Source organism: Rhamphochromis sp. 'chilingali', assembly GCF_963969265.1.
Source record: "Rhamphochromis sp. 'chilingali' genome assembly, chromosome: 5".
Classification (NCBI taxonomy): Eukaryota; Metazoa; Chordata; class Actinopteri; order Cichliformes; family Cichlidae; genus Rhamphochromis; species Rhamphochromis sp. 'chilingali'.
The window spans coordinates 11,568,542-11,592,443 of NC_137932.1; the positions used below are offsets into that span (position 1 = coordinate 11,568,542).

The 23,902-nt window shown below is 39.2% G+C and overlaps 1 protein-coding gene across 3 annotated transcripts in view; it reads right to left on the reverse strand.

The window, feature by feature from the left end:
• stxbp5a (syntaxin binding protein 5a (tomosyn)) overlaps positions 1–23,902 on the reverse strand; it is a 105,065-nt gene that overhangs the window by 19,838 nt on the left and 61,325 nt on the right. For all 3 annotated transcript variants that reach the window (XM_080882167.1, XM_080882166.1, XM_080882165.1), the window contains exons 7-14: positions 23,684–23,747; positions 22,176–22,259; positions 9,522–9,645; positions 7,082–7,160; positions 6,285–6,439; positions 4,330–4,402; positions 3,926–4,073; positions 1,344–1,411 (exon numbers count right to left, since the gene is read on the reverse strand). In XM_080882167.1, the coding sequence (XP_080738293.1) occupies positions 1,344–1,411; positions 3,926–4,073; positions 4,330–4,402; positions 6,285–6,439; positions 7,082–7,160; positions 9,522–9,645; positions 22,176–22,259; positions 23,684–23,747 (795 nt within the window). The remainder of the gene's footprint in view (positions 1–1,343; positions 1,412–3,925; positions 4,074–4,329; positions 4,403–6,284; positions 6,440–7,081; positions 7,161–9,521; positions 9,646–22,175; positions 22,260–23,683; positions 23,748–23,902) is intronic.

Sequence of the window (23,902 nt, forward strand, 5' to 3'; positions counted from 1 at the left end):
ATTCTTTGGGACTCTGACATCTTCTTAAAGATCAAATAAGTCAAAACTTTTATAAAATGTCTTCTACTGTTAAAAGGATGCTGACATTTCTTCTTCTTCTGTTTGTATAGTGAACATTTAGATAATGATACTGGTATCTGTGTATTCTTTCAAGTTGTTCCCAAAACGCATTATATTTTTAAAGAAGGTATTGTCAACATAAAGAGAATGAGCTATTTCTAGTTAGTTAGAAATATACTGTAATAAGCTCTCATTACTAAAGTAGTAACATTTAGAATCCCCATATGTCATTTCATATATGCCTATATGCTGTCAATACAAACAAAAAAAATAGTTCTATATTGCATTTTTATCACTCTGACCTTCAGACCAATCTTTTGACCTTCAAGGAGAGGCAAAACGTAGCATAATTTAAATCTTCATACAGCAGTTTCTATTTGTTAATAATACACACTACACTTGTTCACATGACCCCACTCTACACCCCTACAAAGCTATTCAAAACTTCTCAAGCTATCATATTTAGAGACAGAACGATACGCATGCATGTAAACACTACCAAAAACATTTTGGCAGAGGTAATTAGAGACAACTCAAGCCTTCTTCGCAGCGCTGTCATTTGTGATTTTTTTTCATAACTATAACAGTAAGAAATAAATATATAGCCAGAAGTATTCGGGCATCTGAACAGCTCCAAAGCAATATCAACATAATTCAGATCACAAGACGTCCTAATGATATAACGAGGAGATATATTCTAGACATACACGGGTTCCCAACTCACTAACAAACATTAGAAGAAGAAAACCTTCAATAATCCATTAATATCCAAGCACTTCTAGACAAACATAAAGGCGTAACATCAATATGTGTTATAAAAGAATGCTTTCGTATTGATAATTGACAGATTTTCTATTTGGTGTCACAAAAAAATGCATGTCATTTGGCTGTGTTTCTTCTTTGTTTTGTTGGCAATTCAGCTAAGTGGAGAGGGAGAGAAATACTGTGCAGGCTGTGGCACTCTTCGAAGGAAAAAAACCTGGGCAGAATAATAATGTGGCACATGGGGGAGAAGAGACAAGGAGGAAGGAGAGGAGCAAGGGCCTCCTACTGCCTAACCCATACCTCAATGTCACTCCTTTCCTGCATGTGTTCTGTAAAAAACACCCACCCCCCACCCCTGGCCCCCTTTGTTGACAGCTTTGAGAGGGATAATAAGCATCAAATGGGAGCAAAGTGCACATGATGGGAATATATAAAAACTTGGTGACCTGACAGTGCAGGAGAGGGGAAAGCAATTGTGCAGGATAATAAAGATAACACTAATGAAATTAGTGTCTTACCCAGTGATGATGATCTCTGGGTAGCTCTGTATGCCTTGACCCCAGTTTCCACCACTGATGGGCCATTCCTGGACAGACAGCAGACAACACACGCGTTACCTTAGTAAATGAGATCGTACAGGAATCACTATGTCAGTAAACAAGGTGTCAATGAACACACTGATTGTGCAAATAGATGACATGATAAACCAGCGCAAGTGTGAGTGCACGCAGGAAAACAAGCGCGAGTCCTTGGTGTACGTCTCTCAGTGTGTCTTGCGATTATGGTGTGCGTCTCCATGTGTGTTAGCGGGGGTTTGGCTATGAACACGTTGACACATACAAAGGTCAACGGGATGACTCACGGTGATCTTTATGTGAGAATACCCTCCCGCAGCTCAGTAAGGCTTGTGCTTAACAGGAAAAAAAAAAAGGAAGAAGCTAGGCTGCCAGTTTGGGTCAGTGCATGCTGACATTTCAGACAGAAAGCCAGAACAAGGCAACAGAGAAAAGAACATAAGCATACATAATGGCTGAAAAAGCAGGGGGTCTGTCTTAAATGATACAGAGATGTGAGAAGAGAATGAGAGGAGAGAGGAGGTGTACTGAGGACGGGAGTATCATTAGGTAATACGGCACTATTATATAGTCCATTTGGCTTCATGGAAACATTAAAAAATGTGTTTCCGAGGACTAAGACAAATTCACCTATTATGTAGAGCGAGGTATTAATCTACCCTTCATCCTGTGACCTTCTTGTTCTTTATGTATGTAGGCGCATTGTGGGAATTTCTGTTTCTTCGTTCATCACATCAAAAATCTGTGATGATTATTTCATGAGTTACTGCAATTCATTTTATACCAAAATATTTCAAAACGTGCCTCATTCAATAATGTGGAGCAGCATTTAGTTGTTTGTAGTCTCAGACTTCTAATTACAGTTCAGTAACTTCCTAATAATTTGTGTTTTCTGTGACGTTTCCCCAAAATACTCATTTGACACCAGTAACAGCTGTGATAGCAGCTCTCTGAGACACAGTCATGCTTTGATTTCATTTCTAACAACAGCATGCTATGCTGACAAAGCGGCAATATAAATATAGGGCTGTTTAGCATGTGGTGTCTACCCGAGGCCTGTACTCAGAAGCTGGATTTCAAACATAACCTGCTCTGGACCTTGCTGCGAAAATATTGAGGTGTCTAGTTGATCACTGAAAGCTTTTTGTGTTTCCCAAATGACCACTGATAATATAGATTTTTAGACGCAACTTTATTCCTTGTTTTTCTGCTACGAGCAATTTAAAACCCGTTATTGTTATATAAGTTTTAATACAGCAACATAAAAAAGGGCATGTGAGTCTAGTGCTTTCCGAGCTTATATAATTATATATGCAACTAAGCGTAGTTACTGGTTTGATATTGTTTTTGATATATATTTTTTTCTTTTATTGCTCTCAAACCTTTTTTACTGCCTGGTTTGCAGCTGAGGGACCTGCTAAAATTGTCTTACACACCATAGGTAGGCCTTTATTTATTCATTATTGTGCAATAAGAGCAACATATCTATGAATTTACAGTGTTTTTTCCCCCTATCATTACTTTCTTGCTTTAAAAACATTTTAAGTAGCACCTTTTTCATCTTACTTACCACTCGCACACATGCAGCACTTTTTATGACGACACTTACTTTACAGCAGTTTCCTTCTCACGCAGACTCACATACCACCTTGACTAAAGCAGCTGTATTTCATTTCATTTTAAGTATATGCTTCTTTCTTTTTATTTGTTTTATTACATCTAAAATATCGCAAAAAGCAACGAATAATGCCTCGATCTAAATAACCTCAAGAACAGATCAAAAAACAAAGTCACTGACGTCTATCAGTCTGGAAAAAGTTACAAAGATATTTCTAAAGCTTTGGGACTCCAGTAAAAAAAACGAGCTGTGAGAGCCATTATCCACAAATAAAGAAAACTTGGAACAGTGGTGAACCTTCCTAGGAGTGGCCAACTCATCCAGGAGGTCACAAAAGAACCCAGAACAACATCTAAAGAACTGCAGGCCTCAGCTAAGGTCAGAGTTCATGATTCAGCAATTAAAAAGATTTGGCAAAATAATGGTATCCATGAGAGAGACCCAAGGAGAAAATCTGTACTGACCAAAAAGAACTCAAAAGCTTGTCTCGCATCTTGATAATCTCCAAGATTTTAGGGGAAAATATTCTGTGGATTTATTAGGTTTAGGGGTAGTTACTTTTTCACACAAGGCCAGGTTTGGTTTAAAAAAAAAAACCCAGATTTTTTTATTTACTGAGGTTATCTTTGTCTAGTATTACATATTAATATTTGCTGAAACATTTAAGTGTAACAAAAACACAAACATATATGGTGGATGCACTACTTTTAGTCTCCTCAGAATAAATGAATATTTTCAACCATGTAAAACTGCAAATCTGAAAAAAAAAAAGAGGCTTTGCCCTTTGAGTCTATGTCTTAATCCAAAGTCTCTTCTTCACCCACGATATGTTATACAAGTGATTTTCTATTAAGATGTCAGAGGAAGAAGGACACATAATGGCATCTAATGATAAAACGTGCAGTACCTTTTTGCTGTAGCCCTGTCGTTTCTGCCGTGAGCCAACAGAGTAAAGTGCAGGTATGAGGTCCACAGAGCAGTCGGCAAAGTACTCGCAGCAGGTCACAGGAGACTCGTGGATAGTCAGAGGATAGGGGTTCTCGAATATTGGATAACTGTTAAATACAGCCCGCACATACTCAAGTGACAAGTCAGTCTAAATAAAAATAATATGTCTGCCGGTGTCAGTTGCACTGGTCAAACACAGTGTTGCATACCTGCAATTCAACAAATGTTGGACATTGACTAAAAATGTTGAGTAAAGAAAGGAATAATAAACAACAGTGACAAGCTGTACTACTGGGCCAAGTAGCAGTTTACCCCATGGTTAAGAAACAAAAGTCAAGATAATGAACCATTTTTTGAACCTACCCATTTTGTGCAAGGTCGATCACAACTAAATCCTTTTCTAGAAGGACGACCACAGCATAGGGTTCCTGAAAATCTGCAAACCGCACAAAGATTCATAACATCACACTTTTATCAGTCTTGTAATTCCATGAGAAAAGAGCTCCCCTAAAATATGCAAACCACATGGGAAGAATTTCCCACTCTTTATACAGCAAATTATATCTATGCCCTTAAGATGTGAGGGCAGGAACGCTCAACGCTAGAATTTTATTATACTATGTAATTTATAACTGTAGGGGATATTGCTCAAGTTGAATATTTGTATCAGTCTGAGAGTAAAATGTCATATTCCATTTTAAGATTAGTGCCTCATAATAGATTTTAACTGTGGTAATGAATAAATTCATTTTATTTTACTTGCCACTGCATATTCTGCAGAGGCTCAGTATATATTGTAACCTGCAGTGCAAAAATTACTTCAGTTTCATACATTTGCAATAATCAACGTGTCAAGTGGAGCGTTTCCCAAATCTGGTTGTTATTAACAGCCCCTTGACAAAAGCAGACTGGAGTTATAAAGACCCACTTAATTTGTGGGAGAGGGCAAACATGCAAAACCTCCTCTGGAGCTTGCTGCCCTAAAGGTTTGTCCAGACCCGGCTGTCACAGAACACAAGGGTTGTTTCCTATCATATCGTCCACGATAATGTAAAGTAAAAATTCTAACGTGCCATAAAATGTCATATGCGATATAAAATGTTTATGTTTCCTAGTGTGTGCCACCATGAGACAAGCCCAGGCATGTCTGAGAACAAAAACTGTGTCTTAACCCTCGATGACAAGCTTCAATAAAACACCATTTCTCTTATATCGTCAGAAATATCATCATTGCAGATTTTCTTGACATATTGTTAAATTACTTTAAGTCCAAAGACATGCAGTTAGTGGGGATAGGTTATTTGGAAACTCTAAATTGCCCATAGGTTTGAATGTGAGTGTGAATGGTTGTCTGCGTCTATGGGCTAGCCCTGCTACAGACTGCAGACGTGTCCAGGGTGTACCCTGCCTCTCGCCCTAAGACAGCTGAGATAGGCTCTGGACCTTCCTATCAACGCATCTGTTGACCACTTACTCCCTATAAATGGGGACATGGCAAACCAAAACAACATCATTTCCCCTCACTGAAGTATAAAGCATTTAGGCATTTTCTTTCATTTGTCTCCTATATGTCTGTACTCTAAGTACACCTTAAAAAATTCTTCAATTTCCAACACTACCGTTTGTCAGTGTTTGGATTTTTATCATTTCCTTGTCTGTCTTAAGAAATCCTAGTTTGTCTGTTTAGTTTATCATTCATCCAAAATATTCAACTTTGTATTGACAAATATAGTTTATAAATGATATTTAGGGATACCGTCTCATCTGCTTGTGCCAGGATTATTAGACTATGTGGACAAACATTCATTGTGGAATCCAAAGACCCAGTAATGTCCATTACCAGATGATTTCAGTGAGCAGTGACATCAGATTGTCAGTGACATAATGAAGTCGCCATTCTTACATAATTCACTAATCCGTCCTGTAGCTGTATACGTGCCAGATAACACAGCAGCAGAGATTGCATCCTGGATCACATACATACAGGCCATACTGGTAAGCTCCAGCTGTTGGCTCCTCAATACCATAAATAAAATAATAATTAAATTTAGATTGAAGGGCATTGTGCACAGCGGGATGAAATGAAAATGTAATAGCCTATGTGTCAGATAATAAAACTGAAAAGTAGCATCCTTTCCCTTGGGAAATTTCTGATTTATTACAGAAACACACTCACACACACAGACAGGCTGTCCAACATAATTAAGAACCAGAAAGTTGTGTGCATATTTCCGCAGGTGTTAGTGCAAAAGAAGAGTAAATTAACAATGTCCACAATTCTCAGACGTTCTCATTCAGACCAAAGTATGCACACTTACCATTAGGATATGGTGTCTCACATAGCGTGAGGAAGTCTACTATAGGATAGTCCATCTCCAGCACAGCAGTACTCTTCCCATGCATCACTGTTAGACAAGGCCTCCGGCCCACCGTGTCGTAGGACAGACCACCAGAAAAGATTATGAAGGGGTCTCTGGAATGAGTTGCATTCATGCAATTATTTACTTAAATGGGTTTTTAAAATATTAGGCATTTTATATGGTGGGGCTTTATTTAATAATGTGCGTTCACACTCTTAATATTTTATTTAGCCAGCAGGAAATTGTTGTGGCATTAAGAGCCTTGGCACAACTTAAAGCATGAGTCAATCTGACTACAAATGAAAAAAATCAGTACAGTGAGCTTAATTTTTCAGGAACTGTTGCATGGATATTAATGTATGTATACCATGGTATACTGTAAGTAAGATGTCATCATGCATACAAAATAACATCAGGGTTGGAGTTAAAACAAAAGACTTTGATTTAAAGAGGACTGGGCTTGTCTTGTCTTGTCTTTAGTATCCACAACTCTGAGTTTATGCTTTATATAACAAAATAGCTGATTAAGAAAAGCTGATACTACAAAATATATAGTTTTAAATGATTGGCTTAAGTTACAAACATGAGGAGTATCTGTATGTAAGTAAAATGCAACTTGAGCTGCTTTGTGGGGACTTTTGTCATGGCTCTGCCTGCATTAAACACATGCATGTCTATAAATATGCTCAAGTGAACGTGCATTATACAAGTGTATAACAGTATATGTGTACGCGTGTGAGACTGAGGGACCATACCCAATTCTAGTTGTTTTGTATTCCACTTTAAGAATGGGCTTACAAGACTCTGGCTTCTTCCCGTCCTTGGGCTGTTTTCCTAAAATAGAACAAACAGAAGTTACTTTGGTTTGCAGTTCACTCCTTCTTCACCCAGTCTCTTCTGTCATCTTGGGGTTTTTTCCCCCCAGAAGCAGCATTGTAAAATGCTGTGCTGAAGAGTATGCAGCAAAATAACAGAAACCTATTCATCAGAGAGAAGAAAGACAAATTCAAGGACGGGGACATGCAAAGAAAGGTGTAAAGATCCTGGATGATTTACAGAATCCATCTTTTCAAACCTCAAGGGGTGTCAGTGTGGAATAAAATTACACATCCATCACATGCATGCCTATGTGTGCGCATTTCTGTATCACAAAGTACAGTGAGCAGTTGAATTTATATGAAAAGTCTTACTGAAGAGCGAAAGTGACCCCAAATGCAGGTTATGCAAGGCAGGTCTGTATAATAAAGAACACTTTTTAATAACTACCATTTAATAATGGATATCTAAAAAGACAATTAAAAGAGGACTTATAAGCCTTACTTAAACATGTCAAAGGAATTTGCATAATTGCCCATTAAATACCAAACTAATTATGCATGCAGCAGTGGGAGAAACAACTAATTAAAAAGCCCATGCGGTGAAATCTTTTCTGCAACCCCCGACACATAAAATCAGCTTGAAAAACTGATTCAAAGTTGTTGTAATTTTTGATTTAATTTCTTTTCTTGTTCCCTTTTTCTGACTCTCTTGCTTTCTCTGCCCAGTTGCCGTCGCCTATTTTTCTTCCAGGTGCTTCATCTGTGTGAACTAAGTGGGGTGAGTCAGTGTGTTGGGGGACAGAAGAGTATGGATTAAATGCATCTTCAAAAGAGCAGACTTGCTTTCTGCAGGAAGTAAACAGAGGACGCACATGCACACACAAAGTAAGGAAAACAGAGGCAGGAAATAATTGAACCGACAATAATCCTCTGCCTGAAATGAGGAAACAATGATTGAGCCATGTGTAGGCAGACACTTGAGAGATGGCTACAGCGAGAGTGGCTACAGAGGGAACAACATAATCAACACTACAAGACCGTCAAGTCATCAGACCATGGGCAATCAGTGTTTTTATGTAACAATTAAAAAATAAAGTTACAATCACACTCTATATGGATGTTTGTTCCAAAGCTATATTCGAACAGGTGGCACCCAACTTTTTTGTTTAGATCCTCTAAAGCAAAGTCTACCTGCAACCCATCCACCCATATTTTAATTCTCCAGCCTAATAAACATCTCACACCCTTTAGATTTATCTCAACACTCTCCATGGAGGTCTTGATCCCTTCACCGAAAGTTTCTTCACTGTCCTCAGTCAACTAGCTTGTGAGACAATATAAATTAACTCCATATGCACTGCATGTCAAATTTCAATAATGGTGATTGTTATACAGAAACGATGTGCGTCAAAGATTATAGAAATGTTGAATCTTGAGAGGAAAAATCAGTTAGAGTTCAACTATAGTTGATTAATGACTTATGAAGTGTAAGGGCTATTAACTTCTTATTAGTGATTGTGATTGACAACAACTGGCAGTTTCTCTTTCGATGTATAAAAATAATTGTTTTGATCTCAGAACAATGAGAAAGTCCTAAATGGTGGTCGTTTTGAGCTATTTCTAAGTAACTTAAGACACCAAGATCACTTCAAACAGGTGGAACATCAATATAACTGCCCATAGTGAAATGAATTTTACATCACCATGGACTGAGAGGGTGCCAACCAAAAAAGAAGCCCCTACTCCACTGACACCTTTAAGCTTGACTGAAGGTTTCGGCTGCCCACAGAAATAACCCAAATGCCTTGTGAGGTAAAGTTTTATGGTCATATGTGACAAAGATTGAGCTATTTGGTCATAATGACAAAGGTGTGTTTAGAAGAGTAAAGGTAAAGCTTATAAAGCTAACATTGTACCAACTGTACCAACTGACAAGGTGGTAGCATTGAGCTCTGCAGCTGTTTCGCTACCAGTGGTACTGGTATATTGCACAAAGTGGATGAAATAATGAAGAAAAACTCCAAATTCCCCAGGAAACCAGCCAATTCAAATGAATTGTATCAATGAGCGGTGAAATATCCAGCAAGAATTATGCCAAAAGCTTTTTAATACCTACCAAAGGCATCTAGAAACTAGCTAAGGGACATTTAACCTATCAGTGAGTGCATGGTGTATGTAAATATTTGAGGCAGCACGTATACCTTTGACCCTGTCTGGATTAAAGGAAAGACAAAATAAAGTCAAACTTCTTCACCCAGTTCTAGTCATTAAAAATGTAGGAACCCTTGAAAAAGACCAGTTCAAGGAAATCATTACAAGCCAAAAAATTACTGTGACATTGTATGTATAAAGTGTGTGTGTTTTTTTACTTCCTTACCGTGTGGTGTGATTGTCTGTATGGGCTTGCCCTGGCCTCTGACGTTCCATATGGTCAGAGTTCCATCTGAGTGACTGCAGATGAACTGCTTGCCCTCGTGATGCCAGGCAACTGAGTGGATAGCCTAAGAAATGACAGGCAGGAAGGCAGGGGTTGGGGGCAGTGGTTTATTCGAATGAAACCTTATGTGCCAGCATGCAACTTGCACACTACAAGTTTGTTGCATTACCACAGCCATATGGTACATGACTTTCATACGTGGCTTAAATGGCCGCGACTTTGCACACTTGCGCAGATGGTTGAAGTGAGATAAAAGAGCTCCCTGGCTTTAGAAAATTTCCTGTGGCACAAATGCATATATTAAAAGCTTTCATAGGAACCATTTGTTGAATGTGAAATAAAGAAAAAAGAAACCCCAGCTAGATGGTTCCATTAGCAATATTATTAACTTAGGAGTCATATTTCATAAAGATACAGCATTACTCTGACAAATGTGTCCATAATATTCAATATAATTGAAAAACCGCTAATACTTCAATCAAGACCATATGGTTTAGCATGAATTACTGTGGAAATAAGAAAAAAAGTATTTCGCTTTGACTCTAGTCCATCATTGAGAGCTAGAGGAACAATAGAAGCTTTTTAAAAGGTTAAAAAAACTACTAAAAGGAAATACAGTTAATCACAAGCTTAATATCAACTACAACAGTTACAGAAAAGGTTGCAAAAGAGGAAGTTTAAGAGGTGACCTTTAGTTAGGGCTTCAAAACCGAGAAGAGGGCACAAGTGAAGAAAATAAAGACCAAATGGAGATACAGATCTGTGATTCACAGACAAGCTAACAGATAAAGAGAATAATGGGGAAAGACAGACAAGATTGAGAGAGCTGGTGCCCTCTCTGTCCTCTCATCTTTCCCATCATCTGAACAGTCCTGCTGCTGTTGTAAGCCTGGCTTGGGATGATTTATGTACTAGCAACAAAACACAAACACATCAAAACCAAAGTGTATCTGCAAAGGCCAAGCTTGCCCTTTTGTCGTCGTATTCAATGCTGATAATTAAAACCAGCAAACATTTTGACATCAAACCATATGTTGGCTGCACGATGTGTGAAGCCGACAGCCATCCACATCAGCCCTTTAATATTTAGGGCATTTTGTCTGAAAATCCCCTCGTTGTCACTGGTCCCACTCGCCTTGTGTCCTCGGCGCTGCTGCTTGTCTCACATCGCTCATCTGAAATGAATGACTGCCTCTCTGTCAGAGCTGATGTGAGTGCATGGTCAGGTTAAGTCAATCTCTTCCAATTGCAGCTGCCATTTATTTAGGTGTATATCAATTTTGCCTTGAGTGTGTCATTAATCATAAGCAGTGCTATATGTCAGGCTCACCAAATCTGCTGAGTTTTAAGAAAAAAGCTGCATGAAAGGGAATAGCATCAGTCAGCGCTCTTATGGCACGCTCTGAGCGGTGTACCTGTTTTGTGTGCTCCAAAGTGAACAGTATCATACTTTTGCTTCCTAGTTAAGTGTGTGGTGTGCTGCACAGACTCTCCTGGCACGTTTTATGAAATCATAAAGACTGAATCACCTTTATGATCACACTGCTTGGTTTTAACAAACTAAAGACCAATCAGAGACTGAGATCAGTCTGCTATAAAGCGTAAAATAACCCCCCCCCCCCCCCCCCCCAATGTGCTCTTGGTTCTGAGGTTTTCTCATGGAGATTTCGTCTTCCTGAGGATTGTTAGAAATAAATAGACATGATGACTAACGGCTTCTGTGTCTCTTTAAACTGGGGCGGCGGTGTGGAGAACATGGTGGGGATGGTTGGATGCAGCAGCCCAGAAGGAGAGACAGTTTGACAGCACTTTTTTTTCACTATACACCAGTGATTCACTGGTGTATAGTGGCAGGTGGTGTGGATGTAGTTATTTGCAGGTGTCTCGAATACAGTGCGAACACATCTCTAATTTTGTCAAATGTTTAGCATCCCACACTGTGGAAATGAAATCAATGTTCCAAGTTTTACTTTCAGTTATAAGTGCAGACTGTTCTCCTGGGGATCTAAATTCTGTTGTCAACACTAAAAGTATACTTATGGATAGATGATATCTAATAATGGATACTGGTATAAACTGTCTATGATTTTCCCTCAATGCAGTCCAGTCCACTTTTGAATATTCCTCCCTGGAAAATTCGCCCATTCTGTGTTACCCTGACACTAACAGACTTCTAGAAATCTATCAGTGCATTGTTCATCACACCAGTCCCAAGAGGCAACAATGCCCTGTGCTCAATTGGAAATGAGCAGGATAATTGAAACACATGGCACTCATCAAATCAAACAATACCAATTAAAAAGGCTAATTTCATGATTTATCACATCAGGTCAGTTTTTCACAGATTGGTCTTTGGGGGCTGAGAGGATCCTGTCTACATTCATCACAGTTACACAAGACCTCCTCACACAGACACACAAATACACACTCGCGACAAAGACGCTAACAAGCATAGAAAACAGGAGAAAACAAACACATTAGTTTTGTGTCACAGTATGACCCGAAACAGCCCTGAAATATCATTGGCTAACCCTAAATGACACTTTACCTTAGAGTAGGGCTGTGCGATATGAACAAAATCTCATATCCCAATATAAGAATTCTATCATCCTGATAACGATATAAATCACAAAAATGTAACATTTTCTGTAAATTCTGTGAATCTCGGGCAGCTCGACTTGCGGGAAGTGTTTCCAGCTGCGCGTCATGTAGCTGGAGTCGAGTGTTTTAACAGATGCATGAAACGATACATTTTTAGACATAAGTTGTAAAGGCCGCCGTTTTCTTTGTGAGTATTTATTACACGGTGTGCTGCGGGGAAAAGCCTGGGCCCTGTGCTTCGTACGTCGCTTACTACATCCAAGATCAAATGAAACATCCAAGACCAAACCATCGCGCTAACCGTGAGCGCGCTAATCCGGTTCCCCGAACACACCTGCTGTTGACGATTAGTACAGCTGGACGCAGTAATGTGACATCACTGGGTGTCGTAAAAGGGGCTACGCATCGATAGTAGAAACATTGATCGGCAACCCTCTGATTGGTCGGCGAAAATGTCGACGGAGCGCGCTCGGCTCGGTATTTTTCGGCAGCAGAGCAAGAACTCTTGAGTGAGGGATTTCAGGAGTTTCAGAGTTTAATCAGAACGCAAGGGAACACTGCAAAGGCTGCAAAAGCAAGGAGCGAGGGCTGGCAGGAAGTTGCTGACAAATTAAACTCGTAAGTAATTTAATAATAACAATAATAATGGAGTGGATTGATATAGCGCTTTTCAAGGCACCCAAAGCGCTTTACAATGCCACTATTCAGTCACTCTCACATTCACACACTGGTGGAGGCAGCTACAGTTGTAGCCACAGCTGCCCTGGGGCAGACTGACAGAAGCCAGGCTGCCATATCGCGCCATCGGCCCCTCTGGCCAACACCAGTAGGCGGTAGGGTAGATTTATTATATTACACTATATTATCCAATATTATATTACATTATATTATAATATGTTATATTTTATCCTCTTTCACATTAGAGCCACGACAGGACCCACTAGAACATGGGAACAGGTAAAAGTGAAATATAAGAATATTCTACAGAATGGTAATATTTATCACTTATATTGCTTTTAGTCTCTTGGAAAGAGACCCTGGAATAATCTGTTTGTTTATAACAGCAACCAAGAAAAGGGCAGAGCAACAAAAGACAGGTGGTGGTCCTGCACCCCCTCGTCAACAAGTTGGTTAAGTAAATAATACCCTCACGGGAAAATCGATATCTCTCTATGAGCACACTGTCGCGCTGAGCTAAAGGATCCTGTCTGTCCCGCAATATACGCTGAATTCTGAGGACTCTCCTTATCAATCTTGCACCTTCCGCAATGGGTTGGTCGCGTATACGGACAGGACATGGCTGCGACAGACTTCCCAAATCCACCTTCGCTTTTATAGCCGTGGTCTCTCATCTTGATTACACGAAGTAATTTACAATTGCTACTCTGAAATATGAATTAAATCTGTAATAATCACATACATGTAATAGAATGTTAATAGTACATTTCCCTTTTTTAGGAAATGACCTGTGTGAAATCAATAAATGGATCAGGTGCTGCATTGTCTTTAGTTACATTGATGTTATTTATTTATGGTGAAACAGTGGTGGAATATCACTGTTGCTTTCGTATGAATGACGCGGGCATACCTGCGTGGCCGCGATCTAATCCTGTTTACATAAAGTAAACCTGCTCCCCAGCAGGTTTACGCTTACGGCTCTGTTGCTATGACAGCAAGTCCCGGATGGGCTTCGGGGAACCGAACGATCCAGGATCACGCGAAATCGTCAACAATCTCATCCAGCTAACTCACTTAGCGCGGTACGAAGAACAGGCCCCTGTTCTAACATTTGAGTCTAAGATTTATTTTTTTAGCACCTGGCGGCTCTTTTTTACTTCTCATCCGTAAATAAGCTGCTCTTTCACGTGGTTCAGTTTATTTTGAAAAGTCTCAACAGGATCTTGAGCTTTATTGTGAAAGGTTTATGTGGAACATAAACAAGCGGACACGTGATGGTGTTGTTACCGTCGTTGTTGCTAACCACAACACATAAAAACAGGCGCTTGTCCGTCCATAGTGTGGTTATATTAAATATAAGAGAAAGAGAGAACTTTAGGAAATTAATATAGCCACTACAGTGACCATCAAAACAATGAAAAAATATTGCTGTAAATAGTTCATTTTGCGACACCACGAAACAAACGATAGCATAAAATGAAACAATAGACGTTTTTATGTCGTCATCCGATATATATCGTTATATCGAACAGCCCTACCTTAGAGCAAGACTTTACACAGAGTACTCAACATACTGCTGTACCTGTTTTTGTACACATAAAAACACATACACACACACAAGCAGTCACATACACACAGCAAAAGTAATGCGAGTCAAGCAACACAACCAGCTTAATCTGAACAAACAAGGCATTTGGAGGCAAAACGTCAGCAGTGATTTGCAATGAGCAATCCATTTTTATTCAGTTATTTTAAATCCACATTTTCTGCTTTTGTGTTGCAAGATGCTCGTTACATAAGTCTTGAAAGAAACAAGCCCCAGTGAGCCTCTTATTTACACATTTAGATTTGTCTCTGTATTATGAAGATGATTCACCATCACTGTTTCTGACTGAATAAACAACTTTGGAAGCACAATATACTGTCAATCTCTACATAACCAGCATAATCAGACACTCCGAGTATGATGGCAAGGTGGCAGTGTGTAAATACCCGTCTGAACGAAAAGCTTTTTTTCTGTTCAGAGAATCAACAGGTCGAATTTCTTATTCTGCAAAACTCAAACTGGATCTTCTTGAGATCTTTTATAAGTTTTTAAAGAATTCTAAAAAGAGTAAACAGTCAGTATCCAACATGAAAGCGTGGATCCATCCTGCTTTGTATCAAAGGGTCAGGCTGCTGGTTGGGGTGTAATGGCTTAACTGCCACAGCCTGCCTGAATTTTGTTGCTGGCATGTCCTTTTCTTTATGACAACAGTGCACAAACAGTTAAGGCAGTTCTGAAGGCGAAAGGGGGACCAACCCAATATTTGCAAGGTGTACCTAAGGTGAGTGGTGGCCAGTTGATAACATGCTAATGTTGAAAATAAACTCCAAGTGGAGCCTCACAGAGCTGTTGGCATGGCTGTGCGGTTTACTTGTAAACAGGGTGTTGTGGTTTTTTTGTTTTAAATGAGTAAAAATGACCAAATCAGTGAGATATGTTACATGTTCTTATGTGGGTTTTTTTAATAGTCTGAGCAATTGATGACTATTCTACAGAGAGAAAGACTCATCCAAATGGTTGGGATACCACCCTGAAACCTCACAGCTGGGATGATTATGTGACTCACGTGTTATAAACAGCAGCTCGTAAACATCTCTAAAACAACTTCAGGGTGGGAATAAGCATTAGAAAACCAAATTCACCAGCAAACCAAATGCATGGGAAGTCTTGTTACGACATTACACTTATGCATTTGCATCCACTTTATCCTGATGGATGGACTCCCTAAGAGACTGACCATCATGTAAAGAGTGATACTCTCACCACTAATGGGTATTATGCAAGCCTTGCCAAATCACCCATGAGCTCTGTACAGTTAAGTTGTCTGTCTGAAATCTCAACAGGTCTTAGGGGGAAAGAAAACACTTCCTAATGAAGCCACACTTGTGTCAGATAGTTTGCAGATCATTTTGTAGCATTTGTTTTTAATCTTAAGGGATAAGCAGATGGGAGGGATTCACTGCGAGAGGACGCATTAAATTAAGATAGCGGAGCTGCCCATCACAGAGAATGCTGCAGGAAATGTGTGGAAGTCTTATCTGCCAGGTGGATTTTTTTTTTTCTTGTCGAGAATCTCACCCATCCGGTTAGAACAGTGCCGGTCTGATTCAACAGTATTAAAAATACTGGCAGGCTGTTTACAAAATGAATGCTGGAATAAAATATGTTAACAATGCAAATTTGTCCACAACTGGAGCAGGTTATTGTTATGTTTTATTTAAATTCAAATAATTAATGCTTCGTGGTTGAGGGGAATATGTTTTCCAATTTTATTGTTATTGTTGCCCTTTATTAGTAGCTGCGAGAATTATGACCTGCTCCTGCACAAATCCCTGCAAATATTTTGTCCCCCAAGTTTTTCTCTTGTGTTTGTGGACTTTTCTTCAGATCGTGGCGTAGGTGCTAAGTTTGGGTGCGCTTTGTGTTTGCGCGTCCTGGTTATCGTAGTCGCAGTCAAAGTAACCAATTTCTTATTTGTCCATTTGTGAAAAGAAATAGAAAGGAAAAGAGGAATGGGGAGAACAAAAGGAAGGGTAATAGGGAAAATAGAGTGCCTTATCTGTGCAGCTTTGGCTGGACATCTGTGACAAAAGCCTGAACAGGTCGTGCCTTTGCAGCTATAGAGACTGACTGCCAGATGCACTCCGAAGTTGAAATCAATAAAAATAAACTGCAAGCTGCAAAAGTAATGTTTTTTTTCCAGGGATACTAAAGATGTTTACTTGAATTCTACGCTAAATTCTTGTGAATAATAGCAGGTGCTGTGCTCCCTACTATATAACACTGTATGGCATCTATACACCAAAATACTACTAATTTTTTTTACTGTAAATGCACATGTATGCGTGCAGAAAGGAATGTTCATCTTTCTTAAAAGCTCCTTTCCTTCATTCCTTTCTGCACACAGTGGAAGAAGGCTGTCTAAATTAGTGCAATTAAACAATAGGCTTACTGAAGGGGAAAAAAGGATTACAAATTCCATCCATGCATTCAGTGTGCGCCACCAGGACACAAACACAGAGGGCGGAGGGAAGAACTAACTCAGATTTGGCTGCAATATTAACCATTCATCAGGTTTTGAGTCAGATGGAGAAGAGCGAGGCAGGGTCACAGTGACAGATGCTCTCTGGCTAGCACTCACTGGAAACCCATACTGCTGATCCACAGCTAATAATAGACAATCCACTGAAAGACACAGAGTTGAAGGCGTGCTCTCTCAGCTCTTTAGGAGCTTGTAAAAACAAGTTTTATTGCCTTTGTTTGCCTGAACTCTGCTGGAAAGTGTCAAAGTTTTTTCTTTGCGGTACAGGATAAGTTTGCTAATTTGCTAACTGTTCTTCAGTTTGTCAGCATCTGTAATTTCCAAATGCTGCCTTCATATATTTTTTTTTAACAGAAAGAATTTCATTTCCTCTACTTGCACAAATTATACAAAAACGCTTGCAAGACATGTTAAAAAATGTGGCAGGAAAACAGGAAGTGGCATTGCTCATTATCTCGATCTTTTGAAATCAAAGACCACAGACTGCCTTTCAGCTGTTTAAACATTCGCAAATTTCCATCAAGAGTAAAATACGCTTTAAGATGTCTGTGCATTTTCTAAAGTCTGAATCCATCACCGCGCGGTCTGCTGGCTTACTCTGCTGTTGAAAAGGAGAAGACGAAAAGCTTCCTTGTTCATTTCAGTCGACAACTTTGATACTTGGCAGGAAGCTTCTAGGCAAATAGGGTTTGAATGAAAGCACGCTGGAGGAAAAAAAAAGCACGCGCGGCAGGAAGACTATAGCTTGGAGAGGATGTGAGAGCTGGAAAAGAGTTACTTCACAGTATTGTTTGAAGAAGCTATGTGGAGTTTGCATAGAGTCATGATGCCAGTAAATCACAGCCAGCGAATATAACATCGCCTGCAAATCCATGCATTATCAGTGGCTTACAATTAATGTTAATAGTTTCATTTATATTGAGGTTAACAAATGGATGCTAATTCTATTTATGCTTATTATTAAGGTTACAGTGGGTGGCATTTTAAAGCATATTATAAGAAATATGCTTTAAAATATAGACAGAAAATAAAAAGAAATTAACTGCAGTGAAGTCCATTTTAAAGATACCTGACCCTGGAAAACATTTAGATTTAGTAGCCAGGGGAGTAACTTCACCACATATCAAATGAGATGAAAGAACAGTTGCATGTTGCAGGCCCTTTTTTTAAGTCAGCCAGTGAAAAATTACATTGAAGCAAGACATAACACCCCGCCCAACCTCTAGCTCAATACCCTGTCCCTCAGTTCCCACCCAATCTAACCCCCCCAGTCCCTGGGGAGGTGTATCTGCGAGGGTTTGGAGAGAGGAGATGAGCTCCTCTGGGAGATTCAATACTAGGATCTGTAATGCCCAGGAGCAGTGGGAGGATATTAGCTTATCTGAGAAAAGGATGTAGGGAGAGCAAAGGCAGAGAGGCAGACAGAGTAAGAAGGAGAGCTTCATACATACTGAACATACAAAATCTCCACCTCTTTTTTTTTTTGTATTTGTATCTTACAGACTGCCAACAAGGTGAGCATCTACGTGAGTGATACGATAATCTCATTATCTTAAACAGACTAGCCCTTTGTAAGGCCGCAGACACAGCTGCATGGCCGTGTACATGCTGAGTCAGCATGTGTGTCTATGTGTGTTCTTACAGCCATTCAGCTGGCTTAAGCCTCAGTAACAAAGTTATGAATGAGAGGTCCTATTCATAGAGATGTTTCGCTCCTACCAGGAAGTCTAAATCATGGACTGTAGGAGTTCAGACTATAATCAGATTGAAGGGGAACAGCTAGGTTTGATGTAAAAAGGCAGATATTTCTTTTACCGACTAATAGCATTAAATTAGTCAAATTTAACTCATACATTAGTAGAATTTGTGGGGGGTTTTTAATTGCAAATCAATAAATTAATAGAGTTTAGAAAGCAGAGTAAGTGATACAGTGCATGGCTAATATCAGCGTTATTAGTCATGTACTGCTTATAAGATGAAAGCAGTGAACATGAGTCTAAATCTTAGTTTAAAACAAGATTTCATTACAATGCTGTTTAACTTGCAAGACCCAATCTCAGTCAGATAAATGCTAGGTCCAGAGAGAGTCGAAGCAGCTCTGACACCACAGAAATACACTGTTACCTTATAAAGCCAAATAATCCATTATTTAAAAAAAAGTGTATCTGTTTTTATACAAGAAAACCACTGTGCTGCTTTACAATCAGACATGAGCACATGGCACTCTACTGTGTGAATCATAACCGTGGTAAAATATGTATTTAACAAAGTCTTCTTCTTTGTAAATGACACAACACATCTTCTGCAGTGCTACCCAGAAATGCTTTTAAAGCTTTTAGAAACTACTAAAGTTTTACATACTTAAAATTCCTAAATATCAGCCCGTGCCAGCACTTCATTTGTAATTTTACACCCTCTCATACTGTTTGGGTGAAATTTGGCCCGTTTTGATATTTGACAGCAGCAAAAAATATCCTAAATTGACCCAGAATACAAATGAAAAGTGAAAATATTTTAACATTTTGTACTGTTACCTTGTACATTTAGGCTGTTCTGGGTCAAACTGAACCTGTATCTATTTTAAATGGATTTTAGAGCCACCAGTGTGAGTAATACCAAGGGAAATGGTGGTTTTAGGAAATCTTGAAATTGTATTTTCTTACGGGACAGTGGTGACAGAATCTAAGGGGGATTTTGACACTGTAACAAGAACTGTCTGTGTTAGCCTGAGCTCCTGCTGAGACGGGCACCTGCTGGTCTTTGAAGGATAATGGGCAAACCTTGAAACAGCGAAACAGAACAGAATACGGTGTACATAAGGGGTCAGGCAGAGGTTAGAGAATTTCTTGAGAGATGGTTCCTGGACACTTGAGATCTATAACAGAGTGATGCAGTGGTTATCACTCTCACCTCACAGCAAGAAGGTTCAGTTTGAAGTTAGAGCTGGGCGATATGAGATTTTTTCATATCACGATATGTTTTTTTCATTTCAGGCGATAACGATATCTATCACGATATAAGCCAAATAACTATATTAAGATTTAAATGTGCCGTTGCTCACAAGTAAAATGTGAAATAATCAGCAGCTTGTTTTTATTTAAATATTTATTTCCCATAATAAGTTCAACAGGGTAGATGTACTTAAGGAACATGAGACTTTTTCAGATAAATAAAGGCAAATATTGCAAACTACACAAAAGGCAGCCGCTAAAGCGTTTAAGTTTCAAAATAGAACAAACAAAACAGACTAAATTGTCAATTCCACTTAGAAACAAAATATTAATTCTAAAAATAAATCTTAGTTTGTTTTACAGAAGAACAGACAAAACTGACTAACTTTTGTCAATATCAAACTGAGAACTAAAAGGAAATTCTCAATCTCTCCTTGTTGTATAGCTGAGCTTTTCAAACAGTTTTAACAGTTACTTTAGTCTGACAAAAGCCGAATGACGAATTAGCGCTTCCAGTCAGAGACTGAGGCTACGTCCACACGTACACGGGTATTTTTGAAAACGGAGATTTTCCGTTTCCGTTTTAAAAAATAATCCCGTCCACACATAAAGGCAGAAATGAAGGAAAACGCTGCTATGAACATGCCAAAGCAGCAGGTGGCGCTAGATTCCTAACCGTACCGAAATGTTGGCCAATCAGAAGTCTAGAAGCCTCGGTGGGGAAAAAGTAAACAAAGCTGGGGCATAGAAGCAGAACCGAGTCGTATGTGTGGACGGACAGTAACTGTGTGTATATGTAAGCATTTAAACACTGCAGAGAGTAGAATTAACAGTAACAGTATTGTAGAAATTCATTTCACCGAAACAATAACGTGGCGCACAGTGTGACGCATGCACCAGTTTATTGTATTTCCAGACTTGCTTTCGGCACAATTTACAGTGCACGCTACTCTGTTTTTTGTCAGACTTGAAATAGCCGAAATACCTTCACACTACGGAACTTCTATGGCTCTTCCGTTTGACAATCTCTCCGGCATTGGAACCATCATCTGTTTTCTCTTCGGTCACGCTCGGTTGATTTTTCTAGTCGGCACACTCATTTCCTCCATTACGCGCCGGCTCCATTACCCGCTGGCTGCTTCCCAAACAAACACACGTGCGGCTTGGCACTTGTGCTGTACGTAACAAGTCACGCGACGTGACGCTGCGGCTGTGATTGGTTTGGCTCTGCGCTACTTAATTTGGATTGGCTGACTTTTTTTTTTTTTTGAGGACAAGAGCGGCGAGGTCTATCGCGATAGCTTAATTTCTCTATCGAGTAAAAGTTATATCGCGATACATATCGTTATCGTTCTATCGCCCAGCTCTACTTGAAGTATATGGACTAAAGTGCTGCATGGATGCATATCTCAGGTGGTTAGTAAAACTATAAAAGCTCTACGTGAATGTGAGTACATTACATTTGCATCTAGGAGCTCCCACAACGTAACAAAATAATCTGAGATTAAAACAGAAATCAAAAGAGGGACTGGGTGTTTTGTTTATGATACAGCAGTGAGAACAGAGTTTAACATTTACAGAGGTTACACGTGTTTTCCATGATTTATGTAAAGCAGGACATAGTACTGCATAAGAGTAGATATTTTCTCAAAAAACAGTAGTAATTAAGGTTTAATTATCCATTAATTGTCCATTTTTAAGTCTAAATTTCCAAATAAACCTGTAGATCAAAACTTGATTTAGACACTTATAATGAGAGAATTCTTGGCCTGTGTCAAAATGGACCCAGACCATGCTGTGAAGACATAAAATATGAACAGTGTGTGAGGGATAAAGAGGAAATACTTTGTCTTTAGCTTGACAACACAAATCTAGTTAGTGATGGCTTATTTAAAAGTTATTCTCTTATTAAGCAAATTCTGGCTTCATCCTACTATGAAGTCAAACCTGACAGCCCCCCTTTCTTATTGAGGTGAAGCAGAGACTAGAAAGTTTTATCTTTCTTATTTTATCACCCTGCCAGCACTCTTTTTGTCCTCCATTGTGTGGTTTAAAGCACAGACAAGAGAAAGGAAACACAGCTGTAGTAAAGTATTTCAAACTCAGGTAGACACACACACACACAGACCAATACACACATTCACAAAAATGTATGCAATTCAGTTCAGAATATGTGATTTCACTTCCAGTCCTCGTATTACATTTTCTTAAAATGGAAGTCAAATGAATGCTGGAAATCTATTAGAGAAGAAAAGAAATCTGGGATATTTGCCTACCTCATCATATGTGTAGCGATAGTCTGCCTTCTTTGATTTGAGATCCCACAGGACCACGATCCCAGACTCAAATCCAATTATAAGCTGGAGAGGAAGAGCGACAGGCAGTCAGTGAGATAGGTAGGAGAGATGACAGACAGGGGGATAGAAAAGACCCCATGATGGGCAGAAAAAGAAGTAATACGTTTGACATTCAAGCACAGCGTGAAAGGAAGTCAGGTGTAAGAAGACTACAGCGGCTTAGGAAAAAAAACCTGCCCACCCTACTTCACAAAAAATGATATCAGATAATACAAAAAGAGCTGTAGAAAAAGAACATGATGCTTTAAAAAAAATCTGAGCTTATTCACAGAAAAATACTTCCCGCACTCAGTCTCAAAAATCATCAAAAATCATCTGCATTTGTGTCAAATTCCTCTCATCAATTAAAATAACCAAAACAAATATATACAGTAGTTGTCCTCCAGCACCTCATGGGTGCTGTCTTGTCAACTTATATCCTTATATACTTATCACACGCTGTTTAAAAGGCATGCTGATACATATCTGAAGAGTGGTCAAAGTGGTCAGCACAACCTGCATTCAAATTAAACTATACTCTAAATGGGGCTACACTAAAAAACTAAGTAATGCTTTCTCTTGACTCACCCCTTGTTTCTTCATATTTTGCATCCGAGGTGCCAGACTTCCTGTAAATTATTTTTAAAAGTGGGCTTAAGCTGTAATTTTCCTGGCTTTCTGAAGCTCTTTCAAAGTTTTTCATTGTGCACTGACTGCTTTTTCACTCATTGGCTTTCAATGAGGCATTCTTAAGGATAGGAAACAGGAAGAAAGGGCCGAGATGTGCCAGTTTACACAAGAACTGGCCTGAAAATTAGAGGCAATAGGTCTTATGGTGAGATCAATACCAATTTAAAAACTCTGGTGCAAATTATCATCAGTACGCTGAAAAGTACCCTCAGATGTTGATCCACCATGCAATATCATCTGGAAAGTGTCTGATTGGCAAATTTCAACATGGCAATGATCCCAAACGCACTGCCAATGTAGTAAAAACATACCTGGACAGATTAAATCCAGGTGGAATCAACCACGGAACATTATCAGTCATGGCCTCAACAAAGTCTGGACCTGGACATTGTTAAAGTACTGTGGGATCATGTTAACGGAGTCCTTTAGGAAGCCTGGAGAACTATTCCTAAAAGTTACTCAAATAAATTACAAGAAGTGTTGCCTAATAGAGTTCAGGTAGTGTTAAAGAATAAAGGTAGTCACATTAAATATTGACTTTCAAGCTTGTTAAAATTTTATAATCTGTTTGCTTTATATACTTTATATACTGTGCAATCCCTGTATGTTTCCATGTTTTAATAACTCGCTGCACATTTATCCAATTTCTTAGAAAAATATAAAGAATTGTGGGGTAATTCAAGCCTTTTCACAGACTTTTGACCAATGTAAGCTTTGCAAGATATTGCGATTGGGTGCAGAAAGCCGCTGATTCTTACCTTTCCTTCATCCATGGGGTTATCACTTATGTGAACAACTGGTCCAGGATGAGCCTTAGAGGACCTTGTAAGAAAGATCAAAAAGACAGACAGTTTTTTTTCCCCTTTAAGCCAGGATGGAGAAGACAGGCATCATGTAAGATTTACTAATATGACATGGTCATAGCCCTCATCTTAACCCCTAGTGAGGGTTAAGATGAAGACCGAGTGTCTTTGGAC